At 43.5% G+C, this 24,584-nt stretch overlaps 1 protein-coding gene across 1 annotated transcript in view; it reads left to right on the plus strand.

Moving 5' to 3' along the window:
• The first annotated feature begins 2,710 nt into the window (after positions 1 to 2,710).
• col5a3a (collagen, type V, alpha 3a) overlaps positions 2,711 to 24,584 on the plus strand; it is a 46,571-nt gene continuing 24,697 nt past the window's right edge. Inside the window, exons 1-16 of the mRNA XM_085783949.1 lie at positions 2,711 to 3,015; positions 12,002 to 12,169; positions 12,527 to 12,740; positions 13,179 to 13,341; positions 18,122 to 18,244; positions 19,704 to 20,117; positions 20,960 to 21,079; positions 21,162 to 21,272; positions 21,378 to 21,431; positions 21,542 to 21,583; positions 22,019 to 22,081; positions 23,356 to 23,430; positions 23,598 to 23,681; positions 23,845 to 23,901; positions 24,248 to 24,301; positions 24,448 to 24,501. Of these exons, the coding sequence (XP_085640075.1) occupies positions 2,931 to 3,015; positions 12,002 to 12,169; positions 12,527 to 12,740; positions 13,179 to 13,341; positions 18,122 to 18,244; positions 19,704 to 20,117; positions 20,960 to 21,079; positions 21,162 to 21,272; positions 21,378 to 21,431; positions 21,542 to 21,583; positions 22,019 to 22,081; positions 23,356 to 23,430; positions 23,598 to 23,681; positions 23,845 to 23,901; positions 24,248 to 24,301; positions 24,448 to 24,501 (1,881 nt within the window). The 5' untranslated portion in view covers positions 2,711 to 2,930. The remainder of the gene's footprint in view (positions 3,016 to 12,001; positions 12,170 to 12,526; positions 12,741 to 13,178; positions 13,342 to 18,121; positions 18,245 to 19,703; positions 20,118 to 20,959; positions 21,080 to 21,161; positions 21,273 to 21,377; positions 21,432 to 21,541; positions 21,584 to 22,018; positions 22,082 to 23,355; positions 23,431 to 23,597; positions 23,682 to 23,844; positions 23,902 to 24,247; positions 24,302 to 24,447; positions 24,502 to 24,584) is intronic.

The following is a 24,584-nucleotide window of genomic DNA, read 5'->3' on the forward strand; positions in this document are numbered from 1 at the left end:
GCAGCCTCCATCCCAAACACTCATCAGCTCCTCTTGAAGATTAATAAAGTTTCATGTCTTACAGGGGCCAGGGCCAAAAATAAGGTGATGACAGATTACTTCCCATCCACCCTCTCAGTGATTAAATGATAAGAAGAATCCAGCATCATTTATCAGCACAGAATATCCTGCAGATGGAGAAAGAGATGCTTTCCATTTGTGAGACATAAGAAGAACACAAACTTGCAACACTGTGCATCATTCTTGAAAATTAGATGAATAACGAAATAAAATGAGGAAAAAATTAAAACAAAATCAGGGAAAATGCAGAGAAGAAACACATCCTTAAGCTTTTTTCTTCTCACCTGTGACTGTTTCTAACCATCGATACATGAATACATGCACATGGGGTATAATTAACTGTCTTGGTGTTTCCAAATGATTTGCAAAATGTGCAAAAAAAAAAAAAAAGTGTCTCTCTTGGTTGCTGCAGACTGAGCATTGGGATAAAGAGACTCCAACATGCATTTTTTTAGCAGCATAAATGGGTTGACATTGAACTGCAACAGGATAATCTATTTACCTTCCATTAATCATTATTAGCCCAATTTATGAAACCCTCTCAGTTAATGGAAGTTGACAAAATAATGGCATGAGATAAATGGAACTACTTTCTCATGTCATATGTGATAATGGAAATATATGTGTTGGGTTCCCAGGCTCAATCAATGAATGTTTGTTACGAGTCATGTGGAAAACCAAAGTCTGGGTGTAGTTAGTGTCAAGTGTATTTCCTCAACAACTCATTGTTCATTAGTGGTTTGAGGGTTTGTTTCATTGTTTTAAAGAATAGGTATCCGTAAATTGTACAGGCCCAGTAGTTGGACAAAGGTACATAGCACATGCTCTGAAATATTTCTCACCCAGAGCTCAGGCTACCCACTGGACTCTTAGTAACTATCTGCTAAAAGCTCCAAGGAATGTGGCCCTGACTCGGGCTTGCTAAGCTGGTACTGAGAAGGGAGATGGTGGGAGGTCAGGGGGTCCATTGTTTACCTACCAGATCAACCTCAATATGTCCAGTTATCTGGATGTTTCTGTTGAACTCGCATCTATCTTTCTTTCTATGTTCTTTCTTCCTCATGTGCTCCCACAGTACAATGTTTTTGAGGAATCAGGAAATGAATCGTTAATTATTTATACTGCTAGAGGGTTCTTTATTTTGGAGAATATGAAGGAGGACTTTTTAAAATGTTGTTGAGCCCAACATTTTGACATAATTTATTTAGTATGAAGAAGAGTTGCCTTGTTTTGCAGTCACATCATCATTTCTGCAGGGCAGCAGTGTCTAGTGTCTAATACTTTGTGGCTCGGGTTGAGTCGGTTTTAAATGAAAATAATATGAAACAGTATCACTGTCTGAAAGGAAGAATTGTGACTTTTAAATGGATGTGTTTCTTCTTTCTGTGGTTTAAAAATCGTCTCCCTTGAGAAAATATAGTTTGACTTCAGCTCCCAGTTTCTTTACAAAGGCCTGTTGTAGCTTGGGCTCTAAAAAGCTTTTGGTCTTTGGTAGTTTTCCAATTAGACAAGGTCTTCACAAGTCTCATCTCAGAGCATGTTTCAACTCAATACCACAGTCTTCTTGAACTAGCTGGGCTTCTGGCAGGTAGTCAGCCTCCACAAGTGATCGACGGTACAGACATTGTCCGAAGTTTTGGCAAATGATTGGGACTTATAGTATGTCCCATGCAGTATGAAGAAGACAGTGATTTGTTGCAAGCAATCACTTCTTCTCACTCCTCCTGTCAGTGGTGTCCAAACTAAAACATTACTACCTATTAACATTCTATGCAAATTTGGTCCATACAATGTTACGTTCTACCTGTAAAAACATGCAAATGTAAATATTCCTTCAGCAAAACGCATATTTTTGTTTTGTGCAAACATGAACTTTCCACCATCTGGTGGATGTTGTCTATGTTGCAACGCTCGAAAAGGTGGGACGGCCACTGGAATTGAAGTTGGCTCTTGTGCAAGAATAAATCTTATTGGTTTAAATACTGTCTTTTAACCAGGTGTTACTGCCTCAGAACAAGTCATGCTAGCCAATCTTGCACTGTCAGCAGGCGGTGACCTCTAACCTGAGATGATTCAGCCTCCAGCCTCCAGCCCTGCTCCATCTCTCTGTGGTCAAGCTCTAGCCCGAACAAGCATTGCAGTGCTGCAGGGATTAGATTAGAGACTAATGACAGGGAAGACCTGCCCTGATCTGCAAATGTTGAGGTGTATTTACCTGCCTCTGTGAAGTTATACATCCTCTTCAAGCTTCACATGACTTAGTCAAACCTCTGATGTGCCTCTGGTGTCAGTTCACAGTCACGGGCCAAATACTAAGAATTAAAAACAGAAATATCTGAATTGTTTTCATTATTAATATCATCATCAATAATGTCCATCACTGTAAATTAAATCCAGTTTAGACTGCCTTGTTATACAGTGTCTGTGGAGGAAAAGGAGGAAAGTGACAGGTTACCAGGTAAGAGTGCTGACATCACCTCTGCGGCTAATGACCACCTTTAAGAAGTGAGACCTAACAAATTATCGCGCGCAATAAAGGTGATTTATGATGCGGTCTTGTGCGGGCGCACTGCTCATCCATGCGTCCCAGGACACCGTCCTATGGGAGGGAAGAGGCGGAGGGGGAGGAGGTGGAGAGAGCAGAGGGAGGGAGTGATGGTGAGGGGGAGAAATTGAATGAGAGGGACAGAGCGAAACTGAGAGAAGCCACCACAACAAAACTTCTCCAACAATCAAGCAAGTGGAACTACAGAGCGCCTTCTCTCTCTCCCTTTTTCTCCCCACGCATGGCTGCTTAGTTCCCGCAAGTACAACTACTGCAGCAGAAACTTGTGTTTGCGGAGGCAGAGGGGGGGTCTCCGCCTGGAAAGATGGACCATTTAGTAAGGACCAGGTCGCGCAGGAGAATATCGCTATTTATTTGTATCCTGCTTCACGTGACGGCGACACAAGCGGGTAAAGTATCAAGCTGAACAGCCGCAGTGAAATAACACAGAGAAAGTAGAATAACCCACAGAAGTTCAATCAGCGCCTTCTGTAAATGATGCACTTCTCCTTTATCTAGGTTTCCATTACTTTTTCCAGACGCCTTCATTCATCACTTGGCCTGCAGCCAGCACAAAAAAAATCAGAAGCTTCACTCTCCTGTGTTTTTTGTGGTTCACTTACAAGCTGCTGTGGGAGAGAGGCTGATATCTGTGCTTTGAATCTGTGTGAATGTTGTGTGGTGATGCTGCTGTTACTTGCCCCACAGAGTCGCTCCGGGCTAAGATAAAAAAATAAATAAAAAAAAACTGTGCATCGGCTCAAATGACTTTTCAGAAGTTGTCGGGACGTTTCAGAACTCTGCAAATGAAGTGCAAATTATGTATCAGAGATTTGTGAATATGCACACACAGGCTATTAATTATCCGCATCGGTGCACAAGGGGCACGCTTTGATTCAATCGACTTTTTTTTGCCTTCTCCTGCCTGCTACAGTTTGCATTGTAATTGAACGCATTTCCAATTTCCAAGCTCTGCTAATGTGAATGCGTGTTTTCCCGTGCAGGGTCAGGTGTGCTCCGCAGCGACCTCAGGACATGCATGATGTCATGTTTTGAGTTTGCTTGTGACCAGCGTCGGTTTACTGTGAAAAGGTTTAGCGTTGGCTTGAGAAAGAGGTGAATGGCTGAACACTGACCGAGCTGAGTAGATTAAAATTCCTGTCATGGATCTGTTTAATGTGCCCTCTGCTCACATAGGTCTTAAGTGAAGGTGCTTAGCCATAACTCACTCACTCACTGCTTTAGTAATGAGTTTTCTGGCACATTTGAATATTTTACACACTGTCCGTCTGTATGCCACAGTGTCTACATTTGATGCATTTTCAGGGATGTTCAACAAGCCCTGCAGCCATTTTAAAACTTCCCTGTTCCCAAGATAGCCCCCCAAGAATCAGGTTGTGCATTGACACCGTATGTCATTTGGCCCTCTGCCACACAGGCTTCCATGCCCTGTGGCCAAGTCCATGAGTATCCTCAACTGGCAGCAGACCATTTCCCCACCGATACTGCGGTTGAGAGACTCCCTGATGGAGAGACATGCCCTTAAAGAAGAGGTTGACTCACAAGTGCTTAAAGATGTCTCATTTCCACCGGTGGGTTTTCCCGACTGCACCCACTTCACGGCTGGCATGGAGCGGTTGGAATTTCATTGGCTTGAATAAAGCAATAGCAGGAAGGAAGCGAGCCAGCTGCCATAATCGTATTCAAGTGACACAGCGGCTGTGGTGTCCACTGCTCTCTAATGAGGGCCTGTGAAGTGAGAGGCTGAGATGATTTCAAATTGCATGGGACATATGGCAGCACTGATACGGCAGTCTTAGATATGTGCATGTGGCTGATAATGCGTCTGTGCCTCTGAGTCTGTGAGTGTTTGTGTGCATGTGTGTGTGTATTACAGCGAAAGAATGTTTTCCCATATGCTTTCTGTGTGTGTTCGAGAGAGATGAGAGAGCACTTTGTAGTCATGTTTGCTGACAGGAAGTGAGACATTCTTGCACACGTCCACAGTTAGTTTCACTCAGAATCCTCTGTTCTTTTGCCGCAACACATTTTTTGTTCAGTTTTCTTTCTCCTTTGCTTTTTTTTTATGTTCCATTCAAAGTCTGGGAATAGGGAGTGTTTGTTTTTATTTTATATGCATTATCACTTCATTTACATCATCTCCCTCCTCCTGCTTATGCCTTAATCCTTCACTGGTTCTATGACAGAGGAGAAATCGTGCATATAGCCCCCTCACTGCGTCCCGTTTGATCCAGCTTCCTTGCCAATCCTGCACCAGACTCCCAGAGGAGGGCGGCAAGACTTGTTCGCCTTTGATCCGACAACAAATTAGTGGCAAATGAAAAAGGCATATGAATTTAGCAGGGTAGAGAATAAGAAAAGTGGAGAAGACAGTAGAGCTGTATCAGGCATAAAAAAAACTTCTGTTATGTGTGCTTGTGCTTCTCTAATGGAAACATTAAACATCAGCGGTGTCACAGATGCTGATGTCTTTCCCCCAATTGCTGATGCCGCAAGTGTCACATCAAAACTGCCTCTCAGCTTTTTTGATGAGGCAAACTATTTGGAATTTCCAGAGTCTTTAATATGTACAATGCTTATGCTAAAACAGTTCATGGCACCGTAACTGCAATGTATAGTCTTCAACACACATCTGGCATCCAGAAACTCGGTAACTCCCTCACCCTCTGGCTCTGTGCTTCTGATCACTAGATGCTTCAAGCAGCTTCTAGTGGCACTAGTTGCGAGATGCTTCCTGTGGAATTGCAATGAGCAGACATCAGAGGAGCTGACTCCTTTGCTGTATCCCTCTACATGTCATCCGTCTCTTTATCCAAGTTTATGGGCCTCACAAGAGATTTATCATGCCCATCCATCTTTTTCACATCTCAGTAGAGGTCACAGTTGTAAACTTTTCCTACCAAAGCCATGTGTAGCCTCTTGAAAACAATATGCTACCCTCAGTGACCGGCTCATATTTCAAACTCCAGCTTTTAGCATAGATGTTAATCTGCTGCCAAAGAAGGGAATGAACTTGATCTTAGAGCTCAACAGAGCACATGAATTGTTGACAACATCTCATATATTGTATATACAGTGTTACTCATAGTGTTACTCTTTGATTTTGGCTGCTCTTGTGTTACACTCGGTAATAGCTGCCTCAATATTATGATGTCTGAGGGACTTAATAAAGGCTTGGAGTTGAAACACGAATGGGCTTGGTCATGTGTATGCTTGCATGTTTGTATCTGGGTAATCCTCTGTGCCTGAGGTCTTAAACGCTGTTGCAAACACAAACGCAACAGAAATTGTGTGTGTGTGCACCTTTGCTTGTGTCTGGTGGTGCTGTCTGACACATTTAAGTAGACCTGATATCCCCAGATGGAAAAAGAGATGAGAAAAGATCATCTAACAGGAGAAAATGTTCAACCTCCACCTCTTAAAGGGAGGTTAGTGATTGGAAATTGGGTCAAGCTAGGTTAAGGGCCAATGTAAGGCATGCAGTGGAGATTATGGTCTGAGAAATAGATTTACAGTAGATGTCCTCTCAAGTATAGTAGTACACACGTGTGTTTCTGTGTGTGTGTGTTTGTGTGGACAGCTTGCCCAGTCAGAGGCCTTGAGGGGCAGGTGTTTTCTCTGCGGGCCAAGCAGCTTTTGGCCTGTGGGCCCAACCTGCTGTGAACAAACATGAGCAGAACAAACTGTGGAGATTGAAGAATGTGATGCTGATGAGAACTGGAAGGAAACTTGTAACCAGATTCCACCACAGACCTTCAGTGTCAGTGCCAAATGTATAACTGACAGTGAGCATAAACAGCAGGACACAGCCACTGACCTATATTCTGCAAAACAGTCTGAACAAGCCCAATAATAGAAATAATAATCATTACTGACATTCACCTAATAATCCAATACTAACTGTGTTGTACGAAATAAGTGAGGGCATGTGTTAGAAGAGGAAACATGCTACAGTACTGTGTGTTCTCATTTGTTCCTCCATATCTCTTGTTCACAACTTTAATGAGTGAGTATAATAATGAGTTTATAATACAAGATGACTGTTGCCATCTTCGTTGTTTTACATTTAGCACCTTTCCTGTTGCTTTGTTTTCAACTCAAGTCCAGTCCTTCCTCTCCACTTTTCCAGTGTCTGTGCAGTTCAGCATTAGAGCTCCACATCCTCCATAAACCCTCTGCTTCTGCATGTCTTCTGTTATCTTGTCTCGCCTCATGCCTGCACAGGCATAAAGAGCATAGGCATGAATATTAATAATGTGGTATTACAAATAATTTAGTATTAGAGGCTACATGCTTAAAATGGATCAGACGTAATAAAAGGCTGCACTGCTTTTTTTTTTCATCATTGCTTTCATTGTCTCTCTAATGATATTCATGACTTCATCACCCATAACCTCTCAGAAAATGTTAAAAACTATTCCCAGCAGGCATGTGCACAACCACTGGTTCGACTTGCTCCTAAACTCTCCGGTGATAACTGAAAGCAGACCCGACCACAAAAAAGCACAGTCAGGGTGATAAACATCGCAGCCTCTCAGTTTGCAGACTCCCAGTCCAACAACCGCCTCCGTCTCAGTGTTACAACACATTTACCTTTGTCATGGATGTCTCTAATATGCTACCCTGTGTTTTAATAACCTCTGTTTACAAGCAAATGAGTAAAGTGTTTGACAGATAAAATGACACATGATATAGAGAGAAATTATGAGAAAGGCAGAGGTCCAAAGTACTGTCTGCCCCCCCACCCCCTTCTGTGGGTGTTATAATTGAGCTACATATAAACAGTGTTTGCAAATTGTTTAGTCATTCTGGTGTGACCGTGTGCACAATCACTATTTCAATCATATTTGGCTGCTCATGTGTTCAAATTTCCATCTATTCATAGTGTGTATTCTCTCTCTCTCCTCGTCTCACTGTGTTCTTGTCCTCACACAGCAGTGACCCAGACAAAAGGTCACACCCACTGCTAATTAGATTAAGGCTATTCTTCATGCAGCCTGGGAGAAACAGTGTCTGGATTCATTCGATCACCTCCACTGGATCTGTCACCAATTTTTCATCATTAATCACCGTCTGTTTTACAGCTTGTCACATTTTAAATCCCCTCTGAAGAATTGCTCACTCATCAGCAGTGTTTATGGAGAGTGGGATTTCAATAAACAAAGATTTTAGAGCCACGGAGAAAAGGCGAGAGAATAACTTACTGCCCATATATTTTAGCTTTATATACAAATTAAGCCACTACATGTTTTTGATTATAAGAATGCACATCTCCACACAGCAAAACGTTTAAATATCAGCCCTTTCCTCTCTCTCATCTCAGGGTGTGGTCCAAGATATCATGGGAAATTCTCATTGCCCGGATTCATATTGGCTTAATTTGAAGTTAAAATTCCCCCTGCTCCCAGGCGCAATAGTTTTCGACAGTTTAGTGTTGTGTGTGTGTGCGTGCGAGTGGTATTTTCAGGCTGAGCAGGGAGTGTAGGTGGTGTGAGTCATAAACAATGTCTTCACAGACATTAGCTCTGGAAACACAGAGAAGACATTATTGTCTGTGTGTGACTGTCCAGTGGTACTGAGATGTGTGACCGCGGGGCACAGAGAGGCTGTGGCACAGCCAGAGAAAATACACAGATAACACACTGTGCGGTGGCAAGAGGGTGATATGTGAGGTTGGGCTGCTCGGGCTGTTTTCAGTCAGGAAAACTGCGGACAACACTGTTGCTGGGCAGCTCCTAGGACAGGAAAAGGAAGACCAGAGAGAGAGATCGTGTGTGTTCGCTTCAACATGTACCCAACACAGTGATCATATGCTGTACAGTGTGTGGGGTTTGCTGCAACTGTTCTTCCAGAATTTCCAGATGTTTGTGAAATGCGCTGGATGTTTCAGCTGCTTCCCATGTACTCTGACCTTTTGGCGTGATTGAATTGAACACTGAGTCATCAGTCCTTAGAGATTCAACTGAGCTATTTCAAACACGTTGAGCCGTTTCGTTAAGTGGCGGGGACAGCATGCTGCACAGGCCCGCAGAGTAACCACAAGACGTTTGCACGTTTGACATACTCATCCTCCCCTGCAAAGCATCTCAGATAAATGTTTGACAGGTAAGGTAAGGACATGACTACCACAGAGCCTAATGAGATGCAAGAAAAGCCTGCTCAGACAGTTAGTGCTTCAGGATAGGTGGTGAGATTGCGAGAACTGGCACAACTCAAGGTGACGTGAATGAATCCAAAGCAGGGGATGGATAGCTTTACTTTATTGAATGCTGTGTGGATCCAGCCTTCATATGGCTGCCTGCCACTAGCCTGGGGTTTTCTTTTTGATGCCAGAGTCAGGGGTGGTGGTACTGAGGGGGATATTCCACAGAAACTTGTCATTATTTGATCCTATGTTTTTTTTTTTTTTTTTGTAGCAGCTATCAGGGTTGCAGCTCTTTAAGTCCAATGCTTTTTTTCCCCCTCCCCACGCTTTTCGAATCAGCCTGCCAAACTTATCCCTCAGCAGTTTATTTTGCACACTTGGGTGTGGGATGCATGTTTTTTTCCCCCTGCATGTTCCACTGAAAGATCATTGTGAAAGCAGTTTCTTTTTTTGGGAGGAATTTCTGCTGCTTGTTTCAGATTTCTCCCTGTGGCATTGTTGTGCATTTTGACTCATTTCTGTTGTCTTGAGAGTGTCAGAGGTCAACAGTCTCTTGTAAGCCCAAAGCTGGGACATGTTTAGAATAGAGCAATGGTTAACTTTAAAAACTCACAGTGGTTTAGGCAGAAATATAATCTTTGGATTGCTTTATAACTGTGTTAGTTTGTTTTATGTCCTTTTTGTCAGGTGCTGCTCTGGAAGCTTTGACACAGACCCAAGAATTTTGTATAATTAGACCCATGTTGCCTCAGTTTAGAACATTATTCAGACTGTTCCAAACATAACTGCCTTATGACCCCTCTTCCTTCTTGTGCTCGAGAGAGAGAAAGAGAGAGAGAGAGAGAGAGAGAGAGAGAGAGAGAATGTAGATAGTCAGATGGAAAGACAGAGAATTTAGTAGATCCTGATCTACGACTAAAACACAGTCCTTCAACTTTGCCATCCCAAAGGAAATTGAGTCTGAGTGATTGCAGCTAGGAATCAAACAAGGCCACAGCAGAGCTATAAAGAGCTCACATGGGATCAGACAGTAACACAGACACTCTTAGCAAGGCAATTAAACACAAACATTAAGCATTAAGGCCCAGACATAATGTAAATACAAAGTAAACTGTTGTAAAGAATAAAGTCGCCTGACAGAAACTCAGATGCGTACATACTTAATGGAGAATAATACGATGAGGAGACTGGCGCAGCGTGTCTTTGTTTTGTGCCTCTGAAGTGGCAGCCTGCTCTGGGGGATTCAAGGATGCAGCTCGCCTTGTTTTTGATGACTCACTTACTTTTAGTAAATGTCATGGAGATGCGTTTGTTGCAACGTATTCATGTTATAGGTCGACCTACGCAGCACTGTCAACCTGTTCTATTTTATTAACCATATGAGACCAGGAGACAAACAAGACAAAGCCTTCATTTAATGAGGTGTGAAACGGAGTCATTAAACATGTTACGCTTGGAATGAAGCTCCTTTAAGAAGTGCCCTGAAAATGTGTAATTGAAAACAACAATGTCAGAGTCCTTCTTCTTGAAAAAAGAGTCGACCATGACCTTTTAAAGTCAATAGATACCTTAGTCCTGACATTTAGGTCTCGCTTCGTTATCATGAAGGCTCAAGTATTCTAAATGACTGTGTGGGTGAATGTATATTGGTCCCAGTTGTACATAACAGCCTGAGGTTCTTGTTATTAGTAGCCTGTAGCTTCTGTAAGTATTCACTTTATTATTTTATTTGATTATTATTAGTATTTGTTCATGGCTCTATAAATTCAAAATTCAAGCCCTGAGGTCTTAAATGCCTATAGATCTGTACTTAATGTTTTCCATTGTTAAAAGCCTGGCTGTAATTCACAGCTTAACCTATTAACAACCCCACTGCCATACTATAAGAATGAGGGGGCAAGCTCTGAAAGCAGCTTGGAATAAATGGTCTCTGCCATGCAAATAAATAAAGCCATAAAACGTAACACGGCGTTTTTCTGCAAGCAACGTCCGGGCAACAGTAAACTCTCTCCACATGTTTAATTAACGAGGAGAATAAAAGGCGAGCTCTGTATGAGCGGCGAGAGCTACAGGAGGCAATTTGGGTTTAGGATCCTCATATCAGATGCCTAGAATGCTAAGTGCTGAGTTGCCCCAAACAGACTCTCTATAGCAGCTGGTGGGAGACTGGCTGCGCACAAAACTCTGATCCTGGCTAATGCTCATGGCAACACTTTATCAACGGAACATCAAGTAACATGACCACCAGACTGCAAATAAAGTACAAGCTCATTGAAATGAGAGAGACCCACCACTGGGAGACATGTCATGGCTGCGAGGGGCAGTATTTGCTTTGCTCGTTACAAATAAGCATCATTAGACAGTGGTTACTGTATATTTGCACAACAAAACATGTGAATGATAAATATAATAAAAATGAACTTGAATGGGAAAACTATTATCTCCATGGTGTTGCAACAACTGGCCCTATTCTGTCTTTTCTTCTTAGGAAATTACATGCACTTCTACAGAATAAGGAGACTGCTTGGGGAGCAAAAACACTGATCTCATGCTATTCGCAGGAAAATTAATCATAGAAAGATTTAACACAAAACAGTGTGATTTGTTGAAGCTGATGTTGTAGCAGTCAGACCATATGAATCAGTACTGTTGTACTATTTATGCCAGTGAGGTATTTAAAGTTTGATAAATGTGATGTGGGCATATTGTTGCTCCCTGGTGCAGGGCGAGCGGTGTGCAGGTGTCAGCTGTCAGGTGTGCTGCAGGAGGATTATGGGTTAGGCTGTGTACCACCCCTGTCCTATAATAACACCCACAGAAGCCTGGCCACCTGCCGCCACATCTCAGAGGAGCTGGTCTCTTCCGACTGCGAGGAAGCAGGAAGCCTCCTCGCTTTAAGACCGGCTTTCAGCCCCACTAAACCCTGCTCTTCAGCTCAGTAACAACCGGCACTTAACTGAGCCAGACAACAAAGTGCTGTCACACTGATAGAATTTAACTGTGAGTCTGACATGACTAAGAACATGCTGCTGCCATCTGCCTCAAGCTCCACCCTATCATGACTTTTTTTTGTCTTCATATAATGCTTGCAACAGGAATAAAGAGAAGAGAAACAAATCATCCTATTAAAAGCCATACATCCCAACTGTGTCCTGTTTAGGGAGGCAGAATCTGTAGCATCTGCTCTATAAGTGTGTGTAGTTACTTCTTGTCTTTGTTTCCATTCTCAGCTGATATCATCGATGTTCTGCGAGAGCTGGAGGTGTCAGAGAACATGGAGGGGGTGTCCTTGGAGGCTGGTCTCTGCAGCAGCAGGAGGGGCACGGAGGAGGCAGACCTGGCCTACAAGATAGACAAAAAGATTCAGCTCAGTGCTCCCACCAAACAGTTCTTCCCTGGTAACAGACTCTTTTTTTTCTCTCTCTCTACTAGATCACATACATACGTATATATCCTCCAGTTCCATCCTGCAGTTAGAATTTCCAAAAATGGCAAAAAGCAATCAAAGGTGTCACTTTTGTGAAGGATTTTTCTCTCTGTAAAACCTTTAGAACTGCGACTTTGAACTCCCTTTACTCCTCCTCGTGGGTGCCTGCTGCTTCCATGGGCAATATTTTTCATCATTATTATCTTTGCTCAGGTCTCACCAGCAGCGGGAGGTGTCTGCATGCTATAAAAATGTCTGCTTCCTGCTGTGCTCTCTCTCTCTCTCTCTCTCTCTCTCGTATGACTTAACATCTCCTCTCCTCTCCTAGATTCCAAATTTCCGGAGAATTTCTCCTTGATGGCTACACTGCGAGCGAAAAAGGGCTCCCAGTTCTTCCTGCTCTCGGTATATGACGACCAGGGGGTTCAGCAGCTGGGGCTTGAGGTGGGACGTTCGCCTGTCTTCCTCTACGAAGACCAGCATGGGCAGCCTGCACCAGAAATGTACCCCACCTTCAAGAAAATCAACCTGGCCGATGGAAAGTGGGTAGCTTGAAGGCCTGGAATCCATTATACTACATATCAATAAAACATCTGATTTGTTGGTTTTCGACAGCACATTGCATCCTGTGTGTGTGCATTCAATAGATCAGCACCGTGTAATCTGTGTATAACTTTCCCAAGCGTTGAAATCTGCAGGCTAATTCATATTGCTCACTCTGTGTGTTGAACTTGAGTGACCTCAAAGAGAGTAAAATGGTTGTGGAACAGTTGCTGCAAATGATTCGACCTGATCAAAGGGGTTAAAGATACCAATCCTCCACACTCTGCTTAGGCTTGAAGGCATTTTTTGGTTTCCTGAGCTTACAAGCAGCATGAAACAACTCGTTCAGTGCTTCTGCGATTCTGAGCCTTACCTGCAGACACAATGTACAATGATCTAACAGTCTGTTAACACTCACTCTGTATTTGTTCTGTCAGATGGCACAGGATAGCCTACAGCGTGCAGGATAAGTCCGTGACCCTCTACTTGGACTGTCAGAAGGTGGAGACCCTGGATCTGCTGCGAGGGGATGACGCTGTCGTCAGCACAGAGGGTGTCACGGTGTTTGGGACACGGCTGCTGGACGAAGATGTGTTTGAGGTAAGATGTTATCAAAGTGCAGCTGCCCCTGAGAACAGATAACAACATTTGGGAATTACACTCTTACTCAATTTACTAAGTTGCTTTTCATTGCATTTGATCAAATCACAAGCCAAGTGTGTTTTTGTGCATCTTTGTATTGTACGAAATAGGCATTAAGACACAAATACTGTAGGAGGCAGCAACTTTGTGTTATTTAGTGTGTACATGAAACCACGGGAGACTTTCACTGGGTGCTACACAATTCATATGAGGAGCATCATCTAAACAGGCTTGCTGCTATAGTTGAGTAAAGTGATATTTGGTCAGTTTGTTGATCAGGTTAGATAACCTCTTCATGCTGCTGTAAAAGCCAAACACTATTCATCTGCTTCAAATCATCAACATATTAAATCGTTTGCTGTTTAATTTGAATGCACTACTATACATCCTAGTACTATATGTGATCTGTGGTGTATGATACAGTAGCCTACAGCACAGCTGTGCCAAAGAAATGGTGGGAAAAGCAGAAAATAAACTGTATTTGACTGTGGAATCCACCCCTCCCACCCCTACACCTTTAAAGCTACTTAGGAAAAGACTTAAAGGGAGAAAAAAAAAAATCACAGTTCAAGAGGCTGTGAGGTGACAGGGGTCTCCTGTCAATCAGGTGCTGCAGGAACAAAGCAGCGCAGAAGAAAAGAGGTGTTTTTGAGGGGGTGGGGAGGAGGGGGCATGCTGTTCGTACATGCCCAGCCTCGTCATTGCAAAGCCAAGACATGACACACACTCTTTGCTTTCTGGATTTATCGGTTGGAGCTGTCTGTTGGCTATGGATGTGTTGATGTGACTCTGAATGACCATCTGTGCATTTGGACGCCAGGAAACATGTCTGACTGTTCGGTCATGTCTCGTGATGGCCTGGGATCTTCCCTCCTGCAGGAAAAATACTTGCGTCTTGTGGCTGCACCTGTTTGTTTGGTTTTTTTCATTTTCTTTCAATGAGAAGCAGGGAACATGAATCACAGATAAAGTTCTATTTTTTTGTTATTTCAAATTGCATCTACCTGAAAAAGTTGATCATTTTGTTCCTTTTGAAGTTGAAGTGTGCTTCTTCAGTTCGCAGCCTGGGAGTATGCGCCCACACATGTATCAATATGCAGGGGAAAAGTGGAGGAGCAAGAGGATTTAAACGAAACTGGGAGTGAATCCAATTTCTACGTTTTTTTTCAGTGCAGTAACTTCTATTGTCGTAAGTCATTTTCTGTGCTTCACATGACAATATGCAACAACTGCTCCATTGTCATTCCCAGAGAGGCTCCACTCTAAATCTCCCGCCCACAGCATGAAATAGAGATCAGCTCAAGCCCCTTCCCCTGCTATGTCCTTGCGGCCCTGTGTCTGCTCAGCTGCAGAGAAGGAAGGAAGAGGAAATATATAGATACAGGTTTAATAAGGTGCACACAAGTTCATACAAATGACAATCTTTATCCTCAGTGTCCTATAGAGTAGTACAATTTTAACAAAGCTCAGAGGGAGGGTAGTTATCACTCCCCACTGGCCTAATAGACATAAAAACCCAACCTTCTTCACTTTCTCCAGGAGAAAACCAGATGTCCTGACAGGTGAACACTGTCTCATTTGGATTTTGAGTGTGTAGTCAATGGCTACGCCCTCCCTACACACACACACGCACACACACACTCCCCACCGCCCTTGTACAGACATTCATTTTACTCTCCCTATGCCCTGACTTCACCTCAGCTGCCCCTCCCATCTTGCTCTCTGCTCCCCTCTCAGACACTGACAGGCTCTCAAGATTCCAAATGACTTTATATTCCACTTCAGTCAGGAAACGTGTCTCCTTGCAGGCTCTATAAATTCCCCTTTTCAGAAGCAACAGAGACCATTTAATCTTTGGCCATGCTCCAGAAACACTCCCACGTCCTTATACATCATCCTATGTGAAGAGTTACGGTGATGATACAGTATTCTCCGTGATGACTAATACCCTTCGGGCAGATCTGTCCGGTTGCCGAGCATGTGTGCTTTTTGCGGTCAATGTGTCAATGTGTTGGAGCTGAGCCTTGATACTATTGTTTTTGTTGGAACATGTGAAAAACCCCTCAAATGAGTCAAATTATTTTTCATCTGTTTAGTTTTCATCCAAATCATGTGATGGTGAAATATGAGTGTCATCGCGGGCATGTATATGTTCACTGCCACAAGTCTGAGCATCGGTGTTGCACACCTCGGATGAGGCCGGTACCAGGGGAGGAGAGACTTAAACAGGCTGACCTCTGGGCCTCTGTTCCCAGGCCCTGGTTCTGGGGGAGGAGGCCGGTGTTCCGGCCCAGTTCTCCCAGCGTGGGAGCTCAGCGTGGGAGCATGGGGACCGTGGTCAGCCACTAATGTCTCTATTGCTTCCAGATTGCCTGCAAATGACTAAAGGAGCTTGGTGTTCAAGCTCAACACTCTGCTTGCATTTGCTGCAAAGCAAACATCAAACTGTCCACAAGTCTGGTTGTGCTCCTACTCGGCTGCTGTGTGCCCCGCGTCTGCGCCTCAAACACGGTGACTGCTTAGATAAGATCCAGCCCAGCGTTTATTTGTTAGGAAATTCAGATCCCCTCTGCCTCGATTAGCGCTGGAAATCATAAATGTTTTTGGCCCGCTGTTACAAGCTTGTTGAAACCACGACTTGTCAAGCATATCATTAAAGAGCAGCTTTATTTTAATGTTCAGCAACCCCACCGACTTACCAAACAAATCAGAGACGCACATCAAATCTGTCAAGGTCTGTTTCAGTCATACTTTGCCCTGGTAATGACTTAGGTCTGATGGTGCTCATGTGTTTTTGGTTAGTTTTGAGCATCTGGTGCACTTTAAGCAAATGAGGAGCATCGTCAAGCTGCTCCATTACTTGTTTGTGGCGAAAATCCGGTTGCTCCTCTTTCGCCCACGTGGGTTTGGTGAGTCACACAAGATATTTCATAAAGATCAAAATTTGATTAGGGCTGTGCAAATGAGTGGAAGATGCCTTGTATTAGGCCTGCACTTCGGTAGAGGAGTGGGCGTGTTGGCTAGCTGGCACAAAAGACGGACAGCGGGAGGGAAAAGCAAAGAGAAACAGCAGTGAACCTTTTGCCAGTTGAGCCATGTGTGACCTCGTGCAGGATGTTTGTGAGTCATCAGAGACTTGTGGATTCAGCTGAGGTGTTTTCCTTTGCAGCACATCCTCATGTCCTCTTCAAATGTCCTTGCCCTCATCCTAAATGGGGAATGGCAGTGCACACATGATTTTGGGCAACACTTTACTCAGTGCAGAGCCCCTGCGAAGCAAGAAAAACAGGAAAACTTCTCCGTAGAAGTGTTGCCTTTGATCTCAAATTGAGATTGGATTAGATTGGATTAACTCCCTGTTGCCTTTCTCTCTCACTCTCTCTCCCTCACCTTAGAGTGCAATAATTTCCCTTGCTTGACACTGGCTTTTTGCCAGAGCAAGAAGAAAAAAAAGAGGATAAGTGGATAACAACTCCTTTCATGTTTGATGTATTAAAGTGTAAGTGAGTGTTTCAACAGTCGTTCCGAGGGTTACAGTTTTGCGTATGGTGATCCAGGCTTTGCGTAGACATGCAGTGCTGATAAGGCATGATTTCAGCTGCATTAGACGATGTATATCTGGTGGCGGGAAACGGAGAAGCGATATGTTTTGATTTATTTCACCTCTGGCCGCTAAAGCCTAATTAAAGAGATTACAATGAGACTTTAATTACCACAACATCGAGCAGTTAATCTGAGTTAATTCATCACAAATGGCTGCCCAGCTGTCCCTGGATAACATTTCAACCGGTAATATGTTTGCAGTGGCCTGTCAGTTACATAGATTCGTATCCCTAATGTAATCTAAACCCTGTCAAACACAGTGCCATGGGGCTGCCTGCATTTATATTGAATTCTTCTCAGTCTTGTGTCTTTCAGAGAATTAACACTGTTGCAGACAGTTACTCCACTATCAGTTCATCTTTTGGATGTATTTTTTATTCACCACTGAACCCATAAAATGCCAAAAAATAATGACAAGTGGCGAAAGGTTAATTGGGCCACAATTGTTGTACTCATAATATTCAACAATAATTAATACTTTTTCTTTGTGATATGTAATAGAAAAACATTTTTAATAAAGCTCTGAGTTGTACTTTTTGTGACATTTGTGCCGCAATACATCTTGTGAAAATTCATCGACCTGTTTTTTCAGCACTATAAAGCATTATGTTATGGTACAGTGTGGCCAGGAGACTAGAATGATGTTGAGGCCACAAAGCCAACAGAGGCTCTGGGCTCAGCGCTGCAGGGTCCAGCAGTGCTGTCTCTGTGCATGTTTGTATAAACACACTGGCTACGCCTCTGGGGCAGGATGGGAAGTGAAAGGTCCTGACAGGGGGGTGAGAGAGCTATTTGACTGTTTTGTGTACGCAGCCAGGCCCCTCCTGGAGTTATGGAACACAGAGAAGCAGTAGTCACTAGCAATTGAAGCAGTTTTTTTTCATTTCTCATGCCACTGTGTTACACTTTGCTTTACATCTCGGTATGCAGCCAGTTTTGTCATTCTCACACTGTCTGTGGTGTTGTAGCGCATTGTTCCGCCTTTTTGTCCTGGCACAATCTCTCTTCACTGTGCTGTAGCAGCTGCTGAATGTTTCTGTCACTGCTCCAATGGGGTTATTCTGCTCCTCCTGTACATCTGACTTCATAACATGACACTTGTTTGCCTTTTTGTCTGCTTCCCGGTTTATTTCAGGGAGATATTCAACAACTACTGATCCTGGAGGACGCCCAGGCCGCTGCCAGCTACTGTGTAAACTACATACCAGACTGTGATTCTGCTTTGCCTTACAGCAGCCACATCCCGGACCTGCAGGAGGTTAGTACACTGCCACCAACAGGAGACAAATGTCTGCTGGAAAAACCCACACAGATCTTCCTGCTGTCCTTTGACAGTTAATGTGAGGCATAGCCTTAATATCACCCCAGTTAACTGCTTGTATTACTATTTGAAAACATAGGCCTGGATATCTACATTCATTTTTATTTACAGTTTCACTGTGTATTATATAGTTTTGTACTGTAGAAGATAATTTGAAGTTTTTGTGATAAGATGTATTTCTATTTCCACACTTATGTCAGGCCCTTTTGGCTGCTAAAGTGAGCTTGAAGAAGCCCTTGCATCCCAGCCAACCAGTAAAAGCCACATAAGCGCCTATCAATGGAGCTATTTGTCCTGGAGACTCTTGATCATATAATTTACAAGCAGGCATCAGCTCCAGCCAAGAAAAGGTCTGAACACGGAGCAAAGTACTGAGGGTTTTGCAAGTATGAGTGTCTTCTTTCAAACACGGCCAGCAGTGCAGCATTTTAAGCTCAGGTGTTGCTTGGCAAGGAGCACACACACACACACACGCACACACATACACAGTTCCAAGACCCTATAACTCAAACATGATATAATAGCTCTTCCCCTCCTCTAGGCATGTATAAAAAAAAGAATCAATCACGGATATGAATTATTGTATACTTCTTTGGTGGTGTGTGAAAGATAAAGATACGGAGGAAAGAAGCAGACGAGAGGAGGAGATGCATGCTTCAAGGAATACACAGCTTTAACACTGAATTGTTAACTGCTGTATGTGGCTATTTTTGTCAACATATGTCCCAGGCATAGACTACAATCTGTGCACACTTCTGCAGGTTTGCTCTGCAGCAATGACAATGCTCCAGGCGCGGCCCATTAATGGTAGAGTGAGGCCATTCCAATAGTCATCCAGCTGGCTTTGGTAGCGCTACAGCTGAGCAATGGGTTCTGAATCCAGAACACGTCAACATCTGTCACCCCACTGACCTACTTCTCATCGTCCTCCCTTACTCACAGACCTTGTTTACAAGTGGATTTAAATCATGTCACAGACTGGGCTTTAAGCGTCGTTTTACAGGCAGAGGCCATTCATATCATTGACATGTAATGGACATCACTGTGAAGGATGACACAACCCATATTTACTCACAGGCCAGAGCAAGAATTTGCAAGACATTAGCACCTCTATAGGATCATTGACAGGGTGACCCCCTGACCACACAAACAAATATGTCTTCTGCTTTGACTGAGAGGAAGCAACTTTACATTTGTTTGTTCCTTCTCATTTCATATTTACTTCAGGTTTTTTACAAGTGGGAACCACAGCAGGTGTCACATTGACCTATGTGCACTTTCTTGTTTTCTTCTTGCAGGCTATTTCTTTTAATGTATTTTCATTTACAGCAGTGTTTGTTTTTTTCTCCATCCTCCGTCTGTGCCCTCATCTTGCGTTCCTCCCTTTTCATAAAAGAATGCCCGACTTGGCTCTGATGCCTTGATGCAAAGTGACCAGCCCGATGAACCAGAGGAGGCCCCCAAAAAAGACAGGAAAGGCAAAAAGAACAAAAAGAAGAGAGACAAGGGCTCAAAAGGCAAACGCAAAGGCAAGGGCAAGGGTAAGAAGGGATCCAGGAAGAAGAAGCATCAAGAAGAGGGGCTTGAGGACGGCTTCCTCCGAGTGTCCACAAAACTGCCTGAGTATCTGTCCCAGGAACCTTTTCTGACCACAGAGCTGCCAGAAATTAAGACCACCAAAGAAACGGCCATTCCTGCTGAAGACCTCGACAAGACCCTCGTGGAGATGCCCACACATGAACCTGACTCCACGACCGAAGCATCCGCTTTGGTACCCAGCGCAGTGCCAGAATCGGTGGTTACTGAGGAGGTAGACAAGTTTGCCTCCAACCTCACCTCTCCCACCATTTGCAGTTCTAACCGATCACTCCCCTAATACCTCCTAACAATAGTGAGCACCTCTTCTCTCTCCAGTTGCTTTCCACCACCACCACCACTAACCAGCACCATCCTAATCATCACCTCCTCTTCATCCCCTAGCAGAAAACTTGGAAAATGCATCTTAAATGAGAAATTTTGTTATCTCACTCAGCCTTCTGGCAGTGTGTGTTTTTTTCCCCTTTTTTTTCTCCCCACAACATGCACTAGCACATGCATTCTACTTATCCAAAAAAGCGGGATATGCATACAGCATATGTTTTGATGTATACTGACTTGCAGGGAATATTGTGCTCAGACTCCATACAAACTGTAAATGTATAAACTGTACACAACTGTACATATTTTGTTAAATTCAGTCAATCCTAAACTCAAACAGCAACAGAGAATGGATGTTTCTGTATGTCTCCTTCATTTTTATTTGCTAATTTCCCAAGTAAACTAATTTTTCATGCTCATGCTGTTTCTGTAGCTGTTGCAGTCTCTGCCATGCTGCGACATGAATCTGATGTAGTCCATCAGCTAATTACACTCTAGCGCTGTAATTAACTGCACACCTGTCAACCTGTATTCTGGATAACCCAACACATTGCAATGAAATCCACCTGTATTTCTAACATCCCTAACATGCAAAATGTGCCCTCACTTGAAGACATCATGTGCTAATGAGAACTGCTCGGTCTGCACTGGTCTATCTCTGCTGTGACATATTCAAACCCACGTGTCTGTGTATGTGTGTGTGTGTGTGTGTGTGTGTGTGTGTGTGGCTTCCAGGAGGACAAGCCTGTGAAGAAGCCAGTGGTGGAAGAGTATGAAGATGACCTTTACAAAGACCTCTATGAGGATCTCTCAGTTTCCACGGTAACCGTGGGCCCAAATGTGACTGAATATGAGGTAGGTTAAATGCAAATACAAGAAGTGTCCTTACCCAAGCATTTAGTACCTTCCGCTAATGGAGTTCTTCATCCTTTAATAGCTTGTCCAATATGAAGATTACAAGAATGACACAGAGTATGAGGAGTATGAAGCATACACTGACGGCTTTGACTTTGCAGAGCGAGACAGAGCGGAGACATGGGATGGACAGGTAACCCTCATAACGAGCTCATCAACTAAGTGGTCATGACTTCAATTGCCTTTGTCAACTGACTTTCTAACAATCCTCATATATTCATCCGTTTCCCCACCTCAGGGCAGCGTCAGAGGAGAGAAAGGCCAGAAGGGAGAGCCAGCTATTATTGAACCGGTGAGCTCCTGGAGGCATTTCATGAATAATCTATTAGCCTTAGTCATGAGCATGAGAATAGGTTTATATTCACCTGATGTACGTTCCATTCTACCTGTGCATCTTTCCAGGATTCATTAGCTGCGGGACCCCCAGGTCTACCAGGGCCAGAGGTAAGTCTGCTCTCTGCCTGAAAACAGGAGAAAATGGAAATAATGGTCATTGTCTCCGTAGTGATACAGGATGTGGCATAATGTGTCCATCCAGATAATATCAAGAATTTTGGATTGTAGCCATCAGGATGCAACTGTGGTGCTCTTATGAAAGGAAACAGGGTTTTATGTCCAAAAGAGACCCATGCACTACATCTGTTGCAAGGATAAATGAGACTTTGATGATATTGTTGTTTGGTGGGTTTATATTATTTTAAACATGAAATTACACTATTATAAAGAAGAAAAATAGTTCTGACCCCAAACTAGATAAAGAAATCTTGTCAAGCCTTTGCAGGGTTAGAGTAGTGACACGTAAGACAATTGTCTAATCGAAAAGCTAACAGTTTGGTGAGGCTGTTCGATGTTTGAGTGCTGTAAATGTGTACTTCACAGGGGCTCACTGGCCCAGCTGGACCGACAGGCCCTCCAGGACCCAGGGGAGATCCCGGTGAATTGGTGAGTGTGGCTTCGGATGTGGACTGAATGACTGAAATTCTACTGGGGTAGTTTGACCTCAGTTTGACCCCGTGAGATGTGGATCAGTTTGAATCGAGTCCATGGGATCACAATGTCCTGGTTCAATGGAACTGAACCTGCTGGACCTTTAGGGACGGATGTTGACTCACACATGTTTGACCTGATTTTCTTATTTTGTGTGTCTGATTGCTCGGATAAGTGATTCATTACAATGGAACATGCTCCAACACACACACGCTCTCACATGCACGCACTGACAGATGCTCTGTCATTTCCCACTAGCTTGACGGTCTTTATCATTTTGCTTTGCAGAGATGATGATGGCAGTTGATTACCATGCAGATCCCCATGGCTTGCAAAATTTACACGCTTCTAGTAGCTACTTATAGTTTAGTTTCAGTCCACAAAACAAACCAACAAACCTGATTTATTTCCAAAGATTAAATCAAACGAGACACAACAGTGGGAACTGGGTGAACAAATTCAGTTCACTTACAAATATTTAGGCATTGCATTAAAGAGTAAATCATTTTCCTAAAGAAAAAAAAACAAGACTGATTTCTATCCTGTATATATTAACTTTTGAGACTACTGGTCAAACGTTTTAAAACACCCACAGTTTCCTGTCATTGACATTTAATATTCAACATCTCAGTGCAGACTAAACTGAAAGCATATAACAAAAAATAACCAAATAACAAATACTCAATGTGATCTTTTTTTTTGACTCATTCAACAGCCAAAAATGTTCCTTTAACATTTCAGCTGACTGTCAGGCTGTGGGATGAACCTGACCAACTAGTCTTTATGTGTTAAATTACCTTTTTCTTACCACTGTCATACAGCAGCAACCTACGTTACGGCTTCCGGCAGTACAGTACTGTTTAATGGTTCAGGTGGTGTAATGGGTGGGAATATGGGCATTTGTTGCATAAAAGCACCAATTTCAATTCTTGTTAGATGACCTAGTAATCTGACTCACGCTATCTTTATGACTCAATACATTCAATTATGTTAAAATGGTCATTTGCAGTGTATAAAAACAAGATAAGGTAGTGTGTGTGCATGTGACACACCCTGGGAAAAAAGAGAGTAAAGGTTGTTTTTACAGTGATTAGATTACAGGGATGTTTTTCCCTCCATTTAGACTCCCCCACCTCCCTTCCTTCTCTCTCTCTCATACATACTTGCACACTAACACATACAGGGATAATGTATGTGACATTATCCCTTTACCTGTCTGTTCTTCTCAGGGTCCCCCAGGACGTCCAGGTCTTGCCGGGGTTGATGGGATTCCAGGTCCTCCAGGAACCTTGTTGATGCTACCAGTAAGACCTAAAACACACACACACACACACACACACACATACACACAGCTTGCCTTTTCCCAATGTGGTGTAGTGGCATAACCACAAGGGGGGGCTGTGTGATTGAACTTCTTTACATTTGGGAAATCCTGCAATGGGGACTGACTCCACCTTCTCATTGTCCCCAGTTCCAGTATGGAGGCGATTCCCAGAAGGGACCAGTGGTGTCTCCCCAGGAGGCGCAGGCACAAGCTATTCTGCAACAGGCTCAGGTACATGTAACAGTAGCCTGCACTTGGTTGCCATATTATGACATAGTGAGAGGTGACATGCCCATTACATGCTCTTCGATGGCCATTTCATTGCATATTAGAACACCAAAACAAACCATGATGTGCAGCATAAATAAACCATCTAGTTGTGCTTTTATTCCAGCTGTCAATGAAGGGACCTCCAGGTCCAATGGGTCTCACAGGACGACCAGGCCCACTGGTAAGGCATTCCTCTGTCCTTGACCAAATTTGCATCATACCTCAAGGGCTCCGGCAACCTTTAACCTCAGCTTCACATTCTGGCTGACCAGGCATAAGCTCTCCTCCCTCCCTACTCTAACCCCACATCATTATGCATGCTCAGTATGTTAAACTCTCTTGTGGAATCTGCCCTCATTTATATATTAAAAAAAATTATGTACTGTAGGGTTGCAGATTTGCTCCTAGTTCATTTGTTTTTTTCTTCTTTGGTGCCAAAATTAAGTGAAGAATGGAAATGTCCACCAGCAACCCCACCCCCACGCACCATGGCATTCTTTAATGACCTTTTGTTTTTATTTTTGCAGGGCATTCCAGGTCCCTCTGGGCTCAAAGGGGACAGCGGAGTCAGTGGCCATTCTGTAAGTCCGAACATTATTTCCAGCTCACTACTAACTTCCTTTATACCACTCTTTTTCTTTGTTACACTATTGATTTCCTCTTGTCCTTGTGCTTTCCCCATTTACACCTCCTCCCATTTGTCCCACTCTATTCCTCCCTCACACAGGGACCACGTGGGTTGCCAGGCCCTCCTGGAATTAATGGAAAGCCAGGAAAAAGGGTGAGATACCTTGAGTATTGCACGTGTCCACACTGAAAATCTCTATGTCTGCATGCATTGCGTTGAAGGCATACTGTGCCAGC

This window comes from Trachurus japonicus, chromosome 8, assembly GCF_045865225.1.
Source record: "Trachurus japonicus isolate A0001 chromosome 8, Traja_1.0".
In the NCBI taxonomy this organism is placed as follows: domain Eukaryota; kingdom Metazoa; phylum Chordata; class Actinopteri; order Carangiformes; family Carangidae; genus Trachurus; species Trachurus japonicus.